At 42.2% G+C, this 20,245-nt stretch overlaps 1 protein-coding gene and 1 long non-coding RNA gene across 3 annotated transcripts in view; one reads left to right on the top strand and one right to left on the bottom strand.

The window, feature by feature from the left end:
• Nucleotides 1-20,245, top strand: part of Cdk6 (cyclin-dependent kinase 6) — a gene marked incomplete in the record, with an annotated part of 205,979 nt that overhangs the window by 137,524 nt on the left and 48,210 nt on the right. For both annotated transcript variants that reach the window (XM_005388024.2, XM_013516028.1), the window contains 1 exon segment: nucleotides 7,867-7,976. In XM_005388024.2, the coding sequence (XP_005388081.1) occupies nucleotides 7,867-7,976 (110 nt within the window).
• LOC102006268 overlaps nucleotides 17,332-20,245 on the bottom strand; it is an 18,928-nt gene continuing 16,014 nt past the window's right edge. The window contains exon 3 of the long non-coding RNA XR_261521.2: nucleotides 17,332-18,179. This is a non-coding gene — a long non-coding RNA (uncharacterized LOC102006268). The remainder of the gene's footprint in view (nucleotides 18,180-20,245) is intronic.

Here is a 20,245-nt window from a genome sequence, read left to right as displayed (position 1 = left end):
ATTTTATGCCTGCTATACACAATGCCATTCGAGGTGCTGATGTTGAAAAGTCCACCCAGAAGTAGTTTCTAACCTCAAAAGCCTGGCTTTGGGTGTAGTGGGCTGTAAGACCAAGTGAAAGAGATAGCATGCAATAAATAGGTCCTATGGTCACTTACGTTTGGAAGAACTAGACAGAGCAAGGTTCACAAGAACGAAGAAGGGGTGGCGAGGAGGACCTAGGGAAAGGCATCAGCGTGTAAGAAGGCCACAGTGAATGACACAGCGCATATATTTGGAAATCTGGAAGCCTCTGAGCAGGTAGAGACAAACTTTTTGTAAAGGAGGAGCACGTGATGAAGCCAGAGGATAGGAAGCCAGACCATGAGTGTAGTGTGGGTACACTAGATGTAGTGTTGACGCTGAAGGCTGTGGAGAATGGATGAGGGGTTTTGAGCAGGAAGAGTCAGAGTGGAAGGAGGCAGACTAGTGGGGAAAACCCTGAGAGGAAGCTGCTGGGGTCACTGAGGAGAGGGAGGGCTCACAGTGCAACTGCTAAGTCTGGTAGCTCTGGTGCTCAGGAAGATGAGTGGGGAACCTTGGTAGCTGGTGATCCTGCATACAGGGTGACTGAATGCGAGAGAAGCAAGTTCCAGCGGAAAGACGGTGAGTGCGTGTCTGAGTTTGAGGTTCCTATGGAGGAGTAAGTGGCAACATCCACCACAGAGTAAAAGTTGTGGTCAGATGCTCTGCAGAGTTCTGGCTATGGTGGTGGTGGCGGTAGCGGTAGTGCTGTTGTTTTTGACACGGAGTCTCACGCCGGTGCCGAGGCCTCAAATTCACCGTGCTTCTACCTCAGCTTCCCAAGTAGCTGGGATTGCAGGGGCATATCACCACAGCTGGCACGGGTACGGTATGGATCTAGGACACAGCTGCCTATGCTGTACGTCTAGGGATTGTGTGTTGTATTTTTTTAAAAATGACTGAGAATGTAGCCTGGGAGAAAGCCACTATGGAAGAAAATGCTGGGAGGAATCCTAGGACAGTACCCTGCTGGCTCGTGCTTAAATCATAACACAGTGCCTTCCATCCCCAGTTGTCCTTCACCTGACCCATTTTACTTGCTTCTCTTTCTAATTTGTGACCATGCTGTCCGCTACTATAGGAATATACTATACTATATGCACTCATGTGGGGAACTTAATTGAAGCTCACTTTGCTGTTAAAGACTTGCTTCCTGGGACAACCTGTTTTGAACTGGTCTGCTTGCACATTTATGAGAGAGAGAGAGAAAGAATAAGTATCAGTGGTATTACAAAAGGTCAGAAGCTCAGATCTCTGAACTTCACCTCTATTCAACTTGCAGTGGATCCTTGCCCCTCTTTGGATAAATACCCAGGTCTCTGTCTTACTAAATGGTTCTTTTCCCCAAGATACCCTTCATGTCTACTTAGAAGGATCACCCACCTCAACTCATTTTCCCTGTGATATGTATTACCCTGTGCACCCTTTTACATATCTTCTGAATCAAATAGTTTCAACACCACCCCTTCCACAAGTCTAGTTCCTTTGTTGAAGATACATGAGTATTGAGAGATACTGAATTATTAGACAAGGGCCGGAGATATAGCTCAGGGGCACAAGACCTTGCCTGGCAAGCATGAGGTTGTGAGTTCAATTCCTGGTACAAAAAATAAAATAAAATAAAGAATTACTAGACAATATTGTCCTATATTCTTCAGGCTAAGGGATTGCCTCTATTAATCATTAGCACTACCAGTGGAATTTCTAGTGGTTCATTCCTGTATCTAGTCATGATGTAATTACTGAGCTACTTCCCTCTATGAGAGTGGTGGCGAACCTACGGTATGCATGCTGGAGCTCTCTGTTCATCACCATTGAGAGCTCTAATGGTTCGCCATCACTGCCTTATGACACCATAAGCATTGTGACCAATGAATCAAACGACTGTGATGAAGTCTGGTCAGGTTCAGAAGAAATCTGTCACTTGGACTGGGAGATCAGGAAAGTCTTAGCAGAAGAGACAGTGTGTGAGGAAAGACTTGAAAGATAGAATCTGGACCTGCAGAGTCTTAGAGAAAGTGTATCTCACGGACAGAACTATATAAATGACAGCGAGGTGACAAGAAGTCAGCACATGTTACGGCACAATCTCCATGCTCTAAAAATCTCATCTTAAACCGTGACCGCTTTTTCTCATGTGTCAAGACATTTCCTTCGGACCCTTAAATTACAAATGAATGGATTTGAGATGATGCCATTGTATTTGTTGAAAAGTATATTTTGTGTTAAACTTCCGTTGGTATTTAACTCTTTAATAGTTTCCTTACAACTGGCATTAGAAGGAGACTGCTAGGCAGAATTTGAATTCTGACTCTAATAGCGTTAATTTCAATGTGTAATTTTAAACAGCTGGATCTTCTTAGACCCTTCATGAAAAGAGTCTAAGAAGATCCAGTTTTAATTTCTTTAATTTCTTCTTTCTAAGAAGATCTAGTTTTAATTTTCACTTCACAGACCATGTTGGCTTTCCGTAGGGGGAAAGAAAGCATACATATTAGAGAGTTTGTGTTGATATGAACCAAATAAACAGAATACAACTTTGAAATCCTTCAGTCTGACAAAATAAAGATTTTGAAGTATGCCAAGGGTTGCATCCACACTTTCAAAAGCCATTGTCTACACCTGTTTGCATTGGAGACATGAAGTGGACCAGAAGGAGGACAGCGCCCCACTGTACAGTTTGTAGGAATTACAAAACCAAAGAAAAGGCAGCGAGGACACTCAGGCCTAGAATTCCTGAGTTGGTAAGATACGGACATTTGTAAGTCTTCCTTTACTATTGCCATGTCATTGAGGGACTCTTAGAGTGGTAACAGACAGCACCTTACAGGTCACTCAAGTCTGATGTCCTCTTTGGGCACATGGGAAGACTGAGGCTTGGAGAAGTCCAAGCCTGTGCCAGTGTCTTCATCTGTAAACTATGGGCTTTAGTGAGTGCCCAACAGGAAATGCTTTGTGTGACTCTCTCGGTATAATAAGGTAATTCAAGGTTTAAAACAGGACTTAACAAAGAAGTGGGTGTAGGGGACTCCGGATGGTGCCCTACCTTGACTTAGTGGCCACCAGGCTGTTAGCACTCCCAGCCTCAAAGGGACGATTCGGGGCAGTGACTGGGATCCAGAGGGAAGCAATAAAGGAGAGCAAGCTGCCTGAGGTGGACCTGACAATGTGATGACAACACAGCGTGCTGGAGACAACTTGCTGGAGGAAATCAAGGAGTTAAGGACTTGACCTTCTCCTCTCCCTCTCTCTGAACTCCTGCCAAAGCTTCCCATTGGCCAAACTCAATAAGAAACTGGAGGCATATGGCAGATAGAGGTCCACCTCCGGGGCAGAGAGCATCTGGAGAGGGGAAAGGAAGAGCCCCAGGACGGTGTTCACACCCTGCTTCTCTGCTGAGTCAGAGCGACAGCTTTTTCAGGGTCTTGGTGAAAGGGTACATGAATAAAAGACTGCTAAGTAGATTATTAAGTGAGCACAGTTTACTCTGATATGTACTTTCAGCCAGAGCTGGCCTTGGCTGTACTTTATCTTATATGGTTATTGAACTGCTTCAAAAAATTGTGAATAGAGATCAAAGCAGTTTAAACAGATACATTCGCTGTGTAAATATCCTTGAACTCCTCCCCCCTTCCCACTACCCCTCCTGTTGCCAAAGCCGTTCAGCACCTCTAGAGGCTGTTAATACATGTAATGGTTGTAATAAACATTGTATTTGTTTTGGTTCCAGCTGGCTCCAACCACCAAACTCTGTCCACAGTTCCTATTGTTGTCTTTGCTTACTAGACAACTGCATTGTTACCAGTGGTAGCTACCTTTGTCACAGATTTCTAAACGTTGATCTTTATATATGACACTCGTTGTTTCCCTAATATGTTTTTAATTTAGATTTGCCGTTATGCCGTGTTTTTAAGTACACTTAGAATTATTCAGTGTATAGAAAAGCCTTTAATTAAAATTAATTATATTGTTAATTGTCCATTCTTCTTGCACCAAAACCTGGAAACATTTTTATCGGCGTTGTTCACTCTTTATAAAGCTCTCAATAAAGATTCAAAAATTTCTGCTTATCTGTGACTTAAAGTGCCTTAGGCACTCTTCCATAGGGAGTTTTTACAGACACAAGATTATAATTCTTAAAATTAGAAAAAGAAGGAATTTATGTTCTACCATGAGGAAAATTGGTTCTCAAGAACTTAGAACGAGTTTTTTTTTAATTTTTTTTTCAAGTTTTTCTCATCATTTGGGCAGTAAAGAGATTATTAAAGGTACGTTACATATTATTTAAAGATGAACAGAATTGAGAAAAGTTGTTTTTAAAATAAGTAGCTAAACAGCCTATTATTAACCAAAATTGAAAGTAAAATTTCAACTAAAAGAAAAATAAAGAAACTAGGAGGGGGAAATTTAAGAGGATAAAAATAGAAATTTAAAAATTATAAAATAAAATAGTAACCTTCCCAAAGTGGAAATAAAACCCTGTGTGGGTTTTTAAAAATAAATAATACAGCTAAACTTCTGATAAGCCTGTCAGATATGAAGAGAAAAAAGCACATTAAAAAAGAGAAAATCAGTATAACCAAGGAAACCAATGAAAATAATTATAAGAAATATGGCATTCAAATTTATTATTTTTTTATTTGTCATTCAAATTTAAACCAATGGACTTTTTAATCTAGATTGGGTCCTCATAGAAAATACTTTATTTTAATGAAAATTGACTTAAAGAGATTGAAACTTGAACAGACTAATTACAAAGAAGACATTCAAAAGTTTGACAAAGACACACTGTTGAGACCCAGAACCAGATGATTTTATGGGTGAATTTTACCTTCAAGGGACTAAGTATTCTATGTTGTTTGAGGAGTCAAGAATATAGGAAAGGTGGAAAGCTTGCATATCCCTACTATTGAAATATGAAAAAATTAACAGAAAACTATGGTGTCCCTTATTGAGCATAAGTTGACATATGAGTGAAGTTAATATCCTACATAAATATTAGCAAATAGTCTCAAGTGTCTTAAAAGATACATTGATTAGGAATGATTATTAAGGCAGAGATGGTATAATATTAGGAAATTTATTAATATAACAAATATGTCATTTATAAAATAAAGGAGCGTGGTCATATGGTCATTACCAATAGGTATTTTTTAAAGAATTGGATAATTCGTGTTGTATTTTAAGTGATAATTAAATTTTAAATTGAAAAGAACTTCTAAAACAATAATATTGTTCTTGCTTTTACTGTTTAAAGTTATTTTATGATCATATTGGTATCACAGACTAAAGTGTTGAAAGTGAAGATAGCCCTACTAAAATTTTTTTAGGTGAGTAACCAATCAGAAATCACGATTGCCTTAGAGCAGCTTAAAACAATGCTGTATTCAAATTAAACTTTTCATCTCACATAATGCTAGGTTTTGCCCTGACTTGAGGTAAGAAGGTAAATGTGCTTTCACAGTATGTGTGTGTGACCAGAACCCCCTCATGTGAAACTCTATGGACAGTTAGCACCTGTACCTCAGTTTACAGTATGTCAGAGGGGCAAAGAAGTGTTTCTCGAGCTAGAAATGTTAATAAAGGAGAGATGAATTATGTAACTAAAAACTAGAGCCCAAAATTGGATGGACACTCTCCTTAATAAAAATGCTGTCTTCTCTTTGGGGAATCACTGGCCATTGAATTTTGCCCAGTTATTTTTCTAAGAATGATTGCCTTAAAGTCATTACTTTGGTACTTTGTTAAAATTTTATTGTGTGGATACAAACTTGTACTCGACAAAGACATATCATAGATAAAGAACAAGGTCGTACCTTCAGCAGTGAGCCATATTATGAACTGTTAGAAGGTATGAATTTGACAGAGTAGTGTGTTCGGGGAGGTGATAGCTTTCAAGTTGGGCTTATAGGATAAGTAGAATTTTCACGTGTAGAGAGGAGAGACAAGAGTTTCCCTGCCTGGGAGAACAGTGTAAACAAAAGCGTGGAAGCAGGAGCTCTAATATATGATTGTATAATCTAGCGGTGCATACACTTAGGGTTTCCTGAAGAATTTTAAAGAAAAGAAAAACAAGTGGCCCACACATGGTAATCTTAACTCAGTAGGGGGATCAGGATAAAGTCCAGATATCTAAGTTCTTCTCAGAACCCAAGGATGATTCTATGCACAGTCAAGGTTGAAAACCAGTGGTGTAGCCTAATGTGTGACTAGCGTGTAAAGGGTATGGAATTTCTGTGGGAAATGAGGCTGGAAATATATATTGAGCTTACTGATAACTGGAGTACTGTTGGTTTGGTATTGTTTATGTTTTTTTTTTTTTTTTTAGTTTCTATTACATCACCATGATCCTTCCATTAAATATCAACCAGATATCCCTTAAATAAATTTGAGCCCTGGGTAAATTTAAAGTGAAGTATGTTAAATGAGATAAAGGGGGAAGCTGTTAATGTCGCTGATTACCACAAAATTTAACCACCATTTCATTGTTTATAATCTCATCAGCTGACTGGACTCAGCTGAGCGGTTCTGTTCTGTGTGACGCTGGCCAGGGCAGAATTCATCTGGGGGATCAGTTGGTCTTGACTGTCCAAGATGACTCACTCACATGGCTTTCAATTGACAGCTCAGCTGGGATTGTGGACCAGAACATTTTTGTGGGCTTCTCATGGCAAGGCAACTGGGTCCCAACAGGAAGCATCTCAAGAGCAAACGTTTGAAAAGGCCCAGGTTACAAGGATTCTCTGACCATGCTTTCATAGCCTCAGACATTGTTCCTACCACATTCCATGGGTCAAGAAAGTCATTAAGGCCAACCTAGATTCAGTGGAAAATGAGTGAACTCTGTCCCTTGCTGGAGGGAGCAGTGTGTGTATCAAGGAGAGGAGGAGGTCGGGGGAGTATTTTTAGAGTTTCTGTGCCAATCTTAATGCACCAAATACATAAAGCCGAATTTTAGGGAACTTAGATAGATGTTGATAATGATACAAGACAAATCAGTAAAGATAAAGGGGTCTGAATAATATGAAATGCTTATGTAGTCAATTTATGTATTCAGATTTTTACCTGACAATAAAGAAAAAGCCCTCGATTTCAGGTATCCGTAGAATATCCTCCTTTCTACCCCCACCCAAAAAAGGAAGCACTTAATCCCCTGTACACGCGTAAAGCCAAAGTGATCACAGTTGTGTTTCTTTCATCTGTTTGATACACTCTGTGCTAAATGGGTTCTTCTGTTTCGAGGCTTTCTTCTCCTGAGGCCTTTTTTCATGGGGTATGAATATTGTGTTATACAGTCTCCCTGAAGTTCTTCCCATTTTTTATTTCCTGAAAAGAGCAGCATGGGAGGGAATTTATTTTGATTCCCCAAGTGTCACGATAAAGGACAGTTCTGACCTGTCCTCGGTGTTCTGGAGACTCTTAAGGTCACCATCCATCAGGCTCTGGCATCTTTGATTTTCCAGAAACATTGACCTGGGAATTGAGGTGGAGTTGGTACCGTCATCTCTTTTCCATGTGTTATCTTCTAAGTCCTGGAAGAAAAAGATAACCTTAATATAAGAGGTTTTGGGTCTTTGCGTTCTGAAGCTTGTGTTATTTTACCATCTTGTGTGAGGAGGATGTCATTTCCTGGCCTACGAATGATGAGTCCTATTTACTTACTGTGTTTATCACGTTGTCAGCAGATGACTTACAGACGTTCTTTGCAAAGTGGATCTTGTCCTTAAGCCACTTGGGAATGGGGTGCCATTGAAGCCAGCAGCTGTGTCCCTCAGTAACATCCAGGTCTTCTTGCCATTGCAGGTTGTCACACTGTGGTACCGCGCTCCCGAAGTCTTGCTGCAGTCCAGCTACGCCACCCCCGTGGATCTCTGGAGTGTCGGCTGCATATTTGCAGAAATGTTTCGTAGAAAGTAAGACATTACGCTTTCTTTTTGAAATCGTCAGTAATTCAAGTGGTAATGTAGTATTTTCTCGCTCTCAGCGTCATGGTCTCGATCTGCCTGTTCCTGGGTTCCCTTCTGAGCCTCCTCGGAAAACACTCCCCAGTTTTTACAGTGCAGTTTTGTGTGACTGAAGCCTTGGAAACTTTGGGAAGGAAAACCTCAGTGTTGTTACAATTTACGTTGCTTTTCTTGGTGATAAAACATGGTGACCCCAAGCATATTATATTTTTTTTAGTGAAAAAAATATTCTCAAGGATATTTATCCACAGGAGGAGCACTATTAAGTACATGGAAATTTTGATGGTGGAAATTGTTGCAAAAGGAATGTTTAGGCTAGACTGCAAGGCAGAAGCAAGGGGATGTCAGTGCTGTTTCCGAGTGCTTTAAGTGCTGCCACGTGGAGGAGAGCGTGGACATATGTGGGCCCTAGAGAGGCAGAAATGGAATGAAGGAATATAGAAGTTAAAGAAATAAAGATTATTTGCTCAGAGAGGGGGCAACCCAATGATTAAACAGTGATCTGAAAAGTACAGGAGGGTTCGTGATTGCCACTGGGTGTCTAAGTCTGGACCACCATATACTGGAGATGTTTCCAGCACATTCAGAGGCCAGGTGGGTGAGGTGGATGAACTCCAAGGTTGCCCTGAGTGTGAAAGTCTGTGATTCATTTGTTTGATTTTCAGGTCACCAGGAATAGCCAAACATTATAATAAGAATCTGCTAGGAAAATGATACCTACCTGGGTACTGAGTTCAGCTTCTTCAAAATTAAACAAAGAACTTAATCCTAATCTAATCTTCTTTTCTATTTTTATTTCCATGGGAAAATTCGAGTTGGGAAGCTGAGCATATTCCCACTGGGCAGATTATGTTCCAAGTGTAGCTATTCCTAGTAGTTCATTAGGAAAAATAGTGATTACGTTTGTTTGTTTGTTTGTTTGTTTAATCAAAGTAAGTTTTGTGCAGTGAATGTTGAGAACTCATTGTAGAACTCAGCAAACTCATCGCTAGCTCCTAGGATGGGATCATGGTAAGGAGATCAGAGCACACAGATGTTTAATGGCAGTCTCAGTGTCAAGTATAGTGCCAAAGCTGTTTCTTTGTGTGTTACTTTTTTAAATTTTTACACTAAGAAGAAACTGGCTTGGAGTGGTGAATTCATTTCTCACATCAGGCAGCTAAAAAGTAACAGGAGTATGACTCAGAAAGAAGTCTTGTGAGTTCTAATCTAATCTAGTGGGGTTTTTTCCTACAAGGGAAAGAAGAAGAAAAAAAAAAAGTAAGATTCAGCTCAGCTGCAATGTCTACCAGATGGGCTAAATAAGTGGTTTTGACAGTGTGGTCCCTGGATGGCAGCATTAGCATCAGTGGGGCCCTTGTTGGAAATGCAAATTCTCAGGCCCCACCCCAGCCCTGCTGAATTGGAAGCTGTGGGCTGGATGCCAGCAACCTGAGTTTTAACAAGCCCTCTACTTGATCCTCATGCACCCTTCAGGGCAAGAGCCACTGGGTCGGATGACAGTATCACCAGGGATGGGCAGTCTTTAAAAGTGCAGCTCCCAGGCCGCTCCCTTGAGAGTCTGATTCACTTACTGGGCTGGGGCCAGGAATTCTTATTTTTAAAAGTGCCTCTGGTAATTGTTTGCATCCAACACATTGTGTTACAGGCTCGAGGTCAGAAACAGGAATAAATTACCCTCAGTTGAGCAGAGTGGGAGTTTAGATTGTCATTTCAGCTCATCCCAGGATTAACAGTGCAGCTAAAAGCTGGTTAGAGAAGTGCTGATTAGAATTACGTGTAAGTATCTAGAATTGTCCTCAGTGTAAGGATGGAGCCTATCTTTTCGTATGGGGAAGAGGACAGTCGATTTTCAATAATACAGATTTAACTGTTAGCCATAATTGATAAACCAAGGTTTTCTAAATTGTTAAAAGATAAAATTTAAAGCAAGTGTGTGTGTATATATATGTATGTAAAATAGTTAAGATAGTTATGCTACTAATTTCTCTTAGTTCATTGAAAAGGAAGGTTTGTGCTAATATTGTTTAGACAATTAAATGCTGTATCTTGTACTATGAGTAACTAATTTAAGGATAGCAGTATGCAGTGTTTTAACCATTGTTCCCCTCCTATTATCTTGTTTCAAAATTTTGTATTTTTTTCTTCTGTAAAATAATAAGAAAGATAAAATTTAAGGTAGATAGAAAGTAAGAGAAAAGGAAGGAATGAAGAAGAAAGAAAAAAGAGAGAAAGGAAGAGAAAGAAAGAAAGATATATTCATTCATTTACTGGTAAGGAACTTGCTATATTTTTAAGTATAGATAGTCTCCTACTTATGAAACATTTACAATCTCAAATTTTATTTTCAAGCATTAGGAAATATTGTCCACTGAAATGGTACTATAATTGGTGATCGGGTTCCCAGACTGTCTTGCCGAATCCTGTATAACCTGGAACAAATATAAAACACCCATTGTGCCAATTTATTGAAACCTTTATTCTGTGAGAAAATTCATTCTGCTTTCCAGCCCAACATGACAGAACTACCACTCCCCACCCCTGCACTGGAATTGAGAAGGGGACCTCACTTGTTGGGAGCCCAAAGAAGATTCCTTTGACAATAGTGGCAACATTCTGCTTTGTTCTCAGGAGAAATGAAATGTTGGATAGACCCACTGTCTCTTAAAATGTACACATACGAAAGTCTTCTTCTGGAGTTTTATCCAAAGGTAGTAAATTGGGAAATAATGGTGCGGAGGAAGAAGCAATATCGCAAACCAGGTCCATGTGCTTTAAGACTGAAACAAAGTGAGTCCAAGCCAAGCAGACATCCTTGCTGGGGTGGATGCCCAGGCCCCTGGGTAGTTTCCAGTGTGGCTGTGACCTTGAATGTGACCGTGGGATCTGACTTTTGTTCTGGCTTAGTTCATGTTTGGTATTTCCTATGATACCACCCAGATATCTGAATGTGGCATGCTTCTTATTTATGCCAAATGTGTCCTGGAGTCCCAACCCCAAGCTTTACTTTAGATCCAACTTCTGATTCAGTGCTGACTCAGCTGAGGGGTTAACAAACCCTGGATTCAGAAAGCAGACTCCCCGTTACTGTAGGCTAATTATTTTTTTTGTTTGTTTGGTTTTTGTTTTTTGAGACAGAGTCTCGCTATGCAATTCAGGCTGGCCTTGAACTCACTGTGTAGCCCAGGCCAGCCTCAAACCCATGGCAGTTCTCCTGCCTCAGCCTCCTAAGGGCTGGGATTACAGGCATGCACCACCACACCTAGCCTACTGTAAGCTAATCCTAAGTCAGAGACCTGTGTGTCCACTTTGGGTTCCTACTTGATGATAAGGCAGTAATTTCCAAATTTTGTCATCTTTTTATCACTTTCATTGTCTTTGCTATATTTTTACAGCAACTATACTATTATTGATGTAATTTATTTACTGCACTGAATCAATTTACTTGTTTTATTTAGCCTCCTTGTAAATGCAAATATATAAAATCAGGGATTTGCTTGAGACAGTTATATATTTGCCTGGTGCACAATAGAATATGTATAAACATGAAAGTTATTAAGAAATGTAGTTCACATTCATCCCTTGAAATTATCCCACATACCACCAGTGGTGTATGTTACGTGTTAGAAACCCTGTAACAGGGTGTTTGCTTAGGTCTACAAAGATCTTACTGAGATGCCACTATACTCAAGTCTCCGTCTGAGGGTTGGTGGAGAAGAAAGGCATTTACACGCACTGTGTGGAAGTGTGGGGTACTGTGGGTGGGCATGATGGGAAGACTGTTTTCAGGAATGAAGGAGATTTTGTGTGGAAGGCTAGAAGTCAAGATTAACGTTCCTTAGAGGTCCCTTCCTACTCTTTGAACAGTGAGGTTTCTTTGGTTTGGTTTTTTGGTATCAATAGGCTCACCTTCCTCTGTCATCTAGGGAAAAGGAAAGAAGCAAAGGGAATGAACACCTGGCATGGGACAAGTCCAGGGCTGGGGCCCCCATAGGCTTTATCTCATCAAACCCACATCTGAGGACTGTTCTCCAGGGTCTGCAGCTGTTCCAAGGAAGGTGAAGAACTTGTTCAGGAGCACAAAACTCTTAAAGTTTAGAACCCACTTGGAGCCACACTCCAGAGCTTTTTTGTACTCTACCAAATTTCTGCTTGTGCTATTATTTGTCGTTTCTTGTTTCTGGAGTGTTTTATCCATTACTACAGTATAGCCCCAGTGATATTTTAGAGAAGCCAAGAAGCAAGTCACATGTTTAAGAGCTTTGATTTCCAGTCTGTCCTGTATTAGAAAGGTTGACCAGTTCTCTCTAATGCCATTAAGAGGTACATGCTTTCTATTCTAAAACCTAGGAAATATGAACTCAGTACAGAGACTCTTAGGGCAGATGGTTGACAAAGAGCCAGAGTGTTTAAATACCATCTGTCATGACTATCTGGGCTTAATAATTGCCCACATTGACCCACAGAAGCATTTTGCAAAATGGATTAGAGCTGTGTTTTTTTATCTTCTTCCTTTGACTCTTTGTGGGTTGTCCATCTTTACTCCACACTGAGGTATTTTTTCAATACTAAAAATTATTGTTATGAATTTGGTCAGTAGCCAACTAGTCAGCTTGAAGAATAGATGGGGTAGGTAAATGGATGGGACAGAAGGATTTTTGATCATGTGGCAAAATAAGTGTACGACATCAGCTCTCCAGGTGCCTGTCCGTTGCCTTGTGATCCTCATCAGAACTATTGTCTGTGGCTTTACAGTTACGGGGTTTTCCAGTTTAAGGCAAAGTCATAAAAAGAAAATGCACATTTAAAAAAGAAAGCATGCTACTGATTCTTTGAATATGGAGATTGTGGTAAACAGATAGTAATTCTTAGAAGTTCTGGGTTGCCAGCTCTGCTGATCCCTAGCTAAGTAATGCAAATGCCACCAGGAAAAATATAATAAATGCAGTCACTGTTGGGAGGAAACAGACCACATGGCTGTATTTCCCATTGTGCTGCGGCCTCCAGGCTTGTCGTCATTGATTTCTATGAATTAAACACACAGCGCTAAGAAACTACCACTGTAACTGCCCTTTGTGACTCAGTGGCCAGTGAGCACATGTCTGAAATGTCCCCGAGGGCCTTGCCAATTTCCCGTGGTGGCTGTGCTGGTGCATCTCCACCCCGGGGCGCACTGCTAATGACAGGGCCTAGGTGACACTCTTCGGTTGGCTTTTCTGGACACTGCGGCACCTAAGGGCAAGCCCTGTCCATGAGAAGAAACACGTCGCCTCAGACCAGTTGAGAACGTGTGTGGAGCCCACAGCCCTCTGCCGGACTCTGAGGTTTCTTATCTCTCCTGTGATATTTTCCTAGACCTTTTACTCCTCCTCCATTAAAGGAGCAGCCAAGGGGGAAAAACTCAAGGGGCATTTTCTTGGAAAAGAAATACTTGGGACAGCACTCGGGAGCGATCTTGGTTGAGTAACACCTACAGGATAGTTCTGTGTCACACCAAATGAGTACTTTTTGTAATATGATCAGTACTGGGGATTTTTTAATTCTTAGAGTGTAACCTACTTTAACAGGAATTTGAAAATATACTTGTTTTCGTGATATGTACTAAGAAGTCACCAGGCCTGGCCTTTCCCCGTGAGGGCAGCTCTGCCGCCCCCCAGCTCCCCAGCCCAGTGTCCCTCCATCTCAGCAGCCTGGGTCTACCTGTTGTGATCCTCTCCGCAAACCGGGTTTTATCTTCATAATGCTCTTTTTACAATTCTGTCACCATGTCCTTTCCTCCCGCTCTTCATACTCCCACACCCATACCGAGCAGCCATGGCCCCAGGTACCTTCCCTGACCCTCTGCATGCCACTCTCCATCTTGGAATCCTTGTTCTGTGGCAACAAGTTACCCAGCTCCCTTCACGTTTTCCTCAGTCTCCTTTTACTCTTTTCCTGCAGGTGCTCTGTCCCCTCCGAGAAGGGAATTGTGATCTGCTTATCCATGTGCTGCTTTAGGGGCAGGATTCTGCCAAAGCCTCCTGTGTTCCGCTTTCATACTCTCGCACATCCCAGTCCTCGCTGCATTACCTGGGGCTGTCAGAACCAAGGGCTTTTAGGGTAGAACCACTACAGAGTAAGAAAGAACTTTCCCAAAAGAAGTGCTTTGCACCTAGGAAACGTACAGGTTGGCTCAGCAGCTGCATCACTCAGCACATTCTCCCCACCTCCTAGCATTCATTCATTTACCTCTGAGATAAACTCAAGTTTCTCTGCTCACACCTGAAAAACACCGTACCTTAAAAATAGCATCATCCAGGGCAACCCATTTGGGACCCCTCCTATCTCTCAGGAGCTATTCCTATTCCCCATTCCTTTTCTCCAATAAATTTTCCTACTCTTAACCTTCTTTGTTTCACAGAACTCATCCTTTGACTTCAGGGGGCACAAACTCGGCAAGTTTGACAGCTAGCATTTCCCCTGTACCATCTTGGAGGTCCCACTTAGATACTTGGAAGGAGAGGCTGCCAAACTCCAGGTGATCATGCCGATGGAACCAACGGCACATGTCAGACTACTTTTCTGAGATCCACCAGATCGACCTTGCAAAGAATTCATGACTGCTAAACTACAACATGACTTCTATCTGAGGCCCACTAGAGTAGCTCTCTGGAGAAGGCCCCTGACTATGGTTTCCCATACACTGACCCTTCCCTGCTCAAAGCTACACCCTTTCTCCCCTCATTCTTCAGAGGGGGAGATACTACAGGCAGCTAAGTTAGGCAGAATATAGTAAGCAGCAGACAGGGCTGGGCCCTCAAGGCTGTCAGTGCAGAAGATTAGAATCCATCAGAACTGTGGCTGGAGGTGCATCTGAAGATTAAAGTCACAATAGCTAGTTTTACATACTTCCCTAAGGAATTAGGGAATCCCTAAAGGATTACATACTTCCCTAAGGGAGGCTCAGGATTATTGGTATCACCCTTTTGAGATTTCCCATTATCCCACTAGGGGTAGACCATCCTGTCTCACTTATTGTGACTGGGACTAAGACTGTAAGACGAAGACTGTTGGGGCTGGGGATTTAGCTCAGTGCCACAGCGCCTGCCTGGCAAGCGCAAGGTTGTGAGTTCGATTCCCAGTACTGGGGGGGGGGGAGACTAAGACTAAAGACAAGGCCAACACTACAGATTATGGACCAAGGTTAATGATGTCACTTGTATACCCTTGCTACCATTAGATAATATTACCTAAGCAACCATACTTGCAGTCTTATTGGTTGATCATAATTTTGACCCACGATGTACCTGTCTCATGGTTTTGCTCTGTAAAACTTGCTTTGAGAGGCGGGCTCATTGGCAAGCCACTCAGGACCCCTCCTATCTCTCAGGAGCTATTCCTGTTCCCCATTCCCCCACTCAGATTCCCTGTTCATTTTCTCCAATATATTTGCCTACTCAGAGAGGAGCAGGGGGAGAAAAGAAAAGAGCATCATCCAAATGCTCCCCCGTTAAAGAAAAGAAAGCTGTTCTGGGCAGGCAGTGTAACTCAGTAGTAGAGCACGCATTTCACATGTACCACACAAAAAAAGAAAAGAGAAAGAAAGCTGTGCTTAGAGGCAGAAACACAACTAGAGACATGTGCTCACTCAGCACCTGCCATCTGGGCTTGGGCTGGGTGTGTCTCCTCTCATCCAGCTCCCAGGCCAGTCCTGTGGGAGGATTCCCTTCCCTCCGGCTCCACAGTCCCTGGGCCCAGCTCCACTCCCACACTCAACCCAGCCTCGGCCTCCTCTCCAGTTAGTTGAGATGGGCGAGCCCTTCAGTCAGCTCAGCCGTCCTCCGCTCCGCTCGGAAGTTTCTCTGTCTCCACCTTCTGTTTTCCTTCTCCTGTTTCTGAGGAGGACGCGTCCTTCCACCTTTTGAGGTTGTGCTCTCGAGCCTGCTCTGTTCCTGGGCTCTCACCTCACCCTTATTCTGCTTCTGCGGCCCCTGCCATCAGCTCTCATCTCTTCATCCGGGAAAAGACCCGCCTTCTCCTCTCTCTACCCTGTCTTCCTTCTTCCCCTCCTGTGCACACGGAACCTCTCTTTCTATGGCACTTGCTCAGCTTTTAATCTGGTCCAGTGATAAAACATTTGGGGGTAGGGACTTACTGTACATCAAGTGCCATATCCAGTGCTTTAAAATGCATTGTTTCTTTTAAATGTTAGAGTAAGTTCATGGTGTTCTGTTGGAGGCCTACAAAGGTGAAGTAGTTCGGGGTATCACAGCTAATAAATGATACGAAGAGACATGAACCAGGTGGATCTGACTGCATGGTCCGCCTGGTACTCAGGCTGGACCTTAGAAGTTGGTGATGATGACCAAGCATGGTAGTGCACACCTATAATCCCCACACTCGGGAGGCTGAGGCAGGAGGATTGCTGTGAGTTCAAGACCAGCCTGAGTTTTGTAAGACCCTGTCTTTAAAAACTTAATGCAAAAAAGAAAAAGAAGTTGGTAATGACCTTCTTATCACTGCACCAGGCCCCTCTTCTACCATCCTCTATGTTGCCTGTAGCCTTTGAATCTCATGACCTGTTTCATCCTGGGAGCATAAGCACAGTCTCGGGTGTCCTAGTTATATACTAGGGATTGAATCTAGGAAGCTCTGAGCTCCTTTTATATTGTTAAACTTTGAGACAGGGTCATGCTAAGTCAGCCAGTGGCTTTGAACTTGTGATCCTCCTGCCTCGGCTTCCCACGTAGCTGAGACCATGGTGTACACTGTCACACTGGACTGCCTCTAGCCTCTGCAACAGCTCTTTTACATCTCCCTTCTCCCAAACATGGATGTTTCCAAAGAGCTCTGTCTAGACAAGGCGCAGCACCACATTTCAGTTGCTCGATGGACTGCCTCATCATGCAGACACCTACCTGCATCAGCCCCTTCTAACTGGCTGCTCTCAGCTTTCTTCATGGGACTGAAGAGCTTCGTTACCCAGCCGGGCCCTCAAAGTACCTTGGAATCATCTGCATCCCTCTATGTGCAAATGCTGTGAATTCTTCAAGGGGTCTCTAAGATCTTGCCCCTTCCTGACATGACTCCCATCATCCTAATTTAGGCTTATTTTTTTCTTGCAGTATTAGAAATTGAACCCAGGGCCTTTGAGCTACATTCCCAGCTGTGTGTGTATGTATGTATGTCCATATGCATGTGTGTATGATTGGAGGTGTTGTTGTTGCTGCTGCCACTGTTGTTCTGGAGATAAGCTCTCACTAAGTTGCCCAGGCAGGGCTCAAACTTGTAATCCTCCTGCCTCAGCCTTTCAGAGTGCAGAAATTGCCACAGGCATGCACCACATGCAGGCCTCCTTTCATAGTTGCACCTGCCACCCTGCTTCCCTATTTCTCATCAGCTTGTGTACTTAGGTAAATTATTACACCCTTTTTCAAAACCTTGGCAAAACTAGTGTAGGATCCTTGGCCCTTAAGACCTTTCTAAAAAGTCCCCTGCTTTATTCTGGCCTTGGCACATAGATCATTTGCCAGGATGGCTTTATTGGTGAAATTGTTCTCCCTCCTGGCCCAAAGCAAACCTTCATGTTGGCTTCCTTAGAAACCCTTGTCCTCTTGTCCTCCGTCCCCACCCCCACCCCCATCTTCAAGAGCCAAACTTTGAAACCGCCTCGTAAGGAAGAAGCCTGCTGTGTTGTTCCTTCTCCGTGCCCCACCGCGTTCTGGCTCGGCCCGTCTCACAGTGCTGCTCTCGGCCACGTCTCTGTGCCCCCGCAGACCGCTCTGGCTGCAGGAGTGATGGGATGCCGCACAAAACCAGGCAGGTGTGCTCTCAGCCTTCCTTCCATCCAGTGCCTTTCTCTGGAGTCCACTCAGCCCCAGGGTCCTCTTCTGTGGACAGTCTGGAAAAAGGTTCTAAAGTGTTGGAGTAGGTAACATCCAAGATTGATTCCCACTCCGGTAATTCTGTGCTTCTGGGTAGGACTGCATCTTAGTCATTTTTGGAATTCTTAACATGTCTAGCACAGCTCACACTTGTTGACAGAGCTTATTTTAAATCCTTGTGTTCTGTCCTGAGCACTTGACACACATCACTCGGTTTAATCCTCCCAAGTGTCTTGCCCTGTGATCCCACCTCTGGTCACTGGCAGTGCTGGACTCCGAGCTAGGTGACCTGTAATAGCAACACTGGACTGTAGATGAGCTACAGTGGAAAATCAGGCAGGCATAAGATATCTATCAAAACAATATCATTTCAGTATGTAATGAACATAAAAAATATGAACGATGAGATATTCTATGCACTATTTTCATACTAAGTCACAACTCCAACCAGTGTTTTACACTCAGCAATCCCAGTCTGAACTAATCACATTTCAAGCGCATGGTAGCCATATGTGCTGTATGGGACAGGGTAGGTCTGCATCATCGACGACTATGAAAAAGAAGAAACAGAAAACTTGCCGTTTATTGGGAAGGACAAAGAAAATAGGCCAGTACCTTTCTCCCTAGCCTCATTCATTTCTCATTCTTCTGTCTCTTCCACTGTTTTCTTGTTTGGGTGGGGCTCTTGCGCATAAAACCAGCAGCGCTAAGACTGACGCAGCCACCTGGCCTTCTTCCTCTGAATTAACAGTGCTTGAGCGCCAACTCAGTAGGTGTAAAATAGTTTATCAGCACTAGCAGACCTTCCCCAGTATATGTGCTTTAAAATTTCTTGCACCTGGGAAGTCTCTGTATCTCAGTGTCTGCCACACGCCACCTTCAGAAACAAGAATTGCTGAGGGAAGGAGCAAGTTTGGAGATTTAGGTGCCAGTTAGCTGTATTTTTAATAATAATGATCATCATCATCTGGTTGTAAAAGTGCCACATGGTACAGAAGTCCAAAATGTAAACACCGTGTTTCCTATATTTCCATCCAAAGTTCCAAAGATAACTCCTTGAATATACTGAACATACTTGCAGCTCTTCTTTATTGTATTTAAGAGTAGTATGTGTGTGTGTGTGTGTGTGTGTGTGTGTGTGTGTGTGTCTAACCACGTAAATATATGTGCTCACATGCTTTTGCATAAGTTTCTCTTACAGAAATGGACTTACGCTATTCTTCTAACTTGCTTTAAACTGATGAAAAACTATCTGTTTATATCATAATTAAACTAATTTTCTGTTGATAGACATTTAGAACTTATTCTTTGGCTTTGGTCCTATTAGAAACAGTGTTTTAGTAAAATCCTTGAGCTTATTTTGTGAAACGTTTGTCTAAGTATTTCTTTATGGTGAATTCCAGAAGCAAAATTATAGGGTCAAATATCATGCATATTTTTAAAAATTCTGCTAGCTAAACCAAATCACCCTCCAAAAAATGTTGAGAGTCTGCTTCTAGCTTAAGGTAGGAAGTGGGAGTGAGAATTCTCCAAGATTAAGAAAAGTTGTCAAGAGTGAGATTAGCTAAGAACTCTTATGTAAGCCTTGACTACCCTCTTCTACCCCTACTTAAAAATAATACCAACTGTGAAATGTCAGTGAGTGTGGTAACTTTATAAAACTGTTGCTAAGCTTAGTTTGATGCATAAGAGACTTCTTCCAACTGTAAAATTCACTATGGGTTTCCTTTTATCAGTTTGAGTAGTGATAGGGAAGTAATCAACCTCATTTTGTCAGTTAAAAGAAAGTTATCTTAGATGGTGTCCCAAGCAGTTTTTCAGACTGTTTTTTTCCAGTGCACAGGCAATCCAATGACCATTCTGCAGAGTTCCACATACTATTCTGTAGAGAATAGTATGTACTGAGTTCTAATCTTTCTTCCAGGTACTCTTCCAGGTTAGTTACTTCCTGTTAGTCCCCAGAGCTCAGGCATCGTTACTTGGATTTTGCTTCCTGGGTCTATGCCTTAGAATAACTGGAAGCCCATCCGTCATCTGCTCCACGTAAATTGAAAACAATCAGACTAATAGTTTTGAGTCTATCTAGTCATAATATTTTAGGTCTGGGGGCTAGGGGTGTAGCTCAGCAGCACAGCGCCTGCCTGGCAAGCGCAAGGTCGTGAGTTCAGTTCCCAGTAGCAGAAAAACAAACAAACAAAAAAAATACGTATATATTTTAGGTCTGCCTTGGTTGCATTTTCAAACACTTAGTTGGATAAAGATAATTAGTTTGGATAAAGACATTTAGTTTGAGGCAAGTAGCCACTCACTTTTTAATTTTTTTTTTTTTTTTTTTTTTTTTTTTTTTTTTTTTTT

This window comes from Chinchilla lanigera, unplaced genomic scaffold (genome assembly GCF_000276665.1).
Source record: "Chinchilla lanigera isolate Chin_1 unplaced genomic scaffold, ChiLan1.0 scaffold00031, whole genome shotgun sequence".
In the NCBI taxonomy this organism is placed as follows: Eukaryota; Metazoa; Chordata; class Mammalia; order Rodentia; family Chinchillidae; genus Chinchilla; species Chinchilla lanigera.
This window is presented reverse-complemented; position numbering and strand designations above follow the sequence as displayed.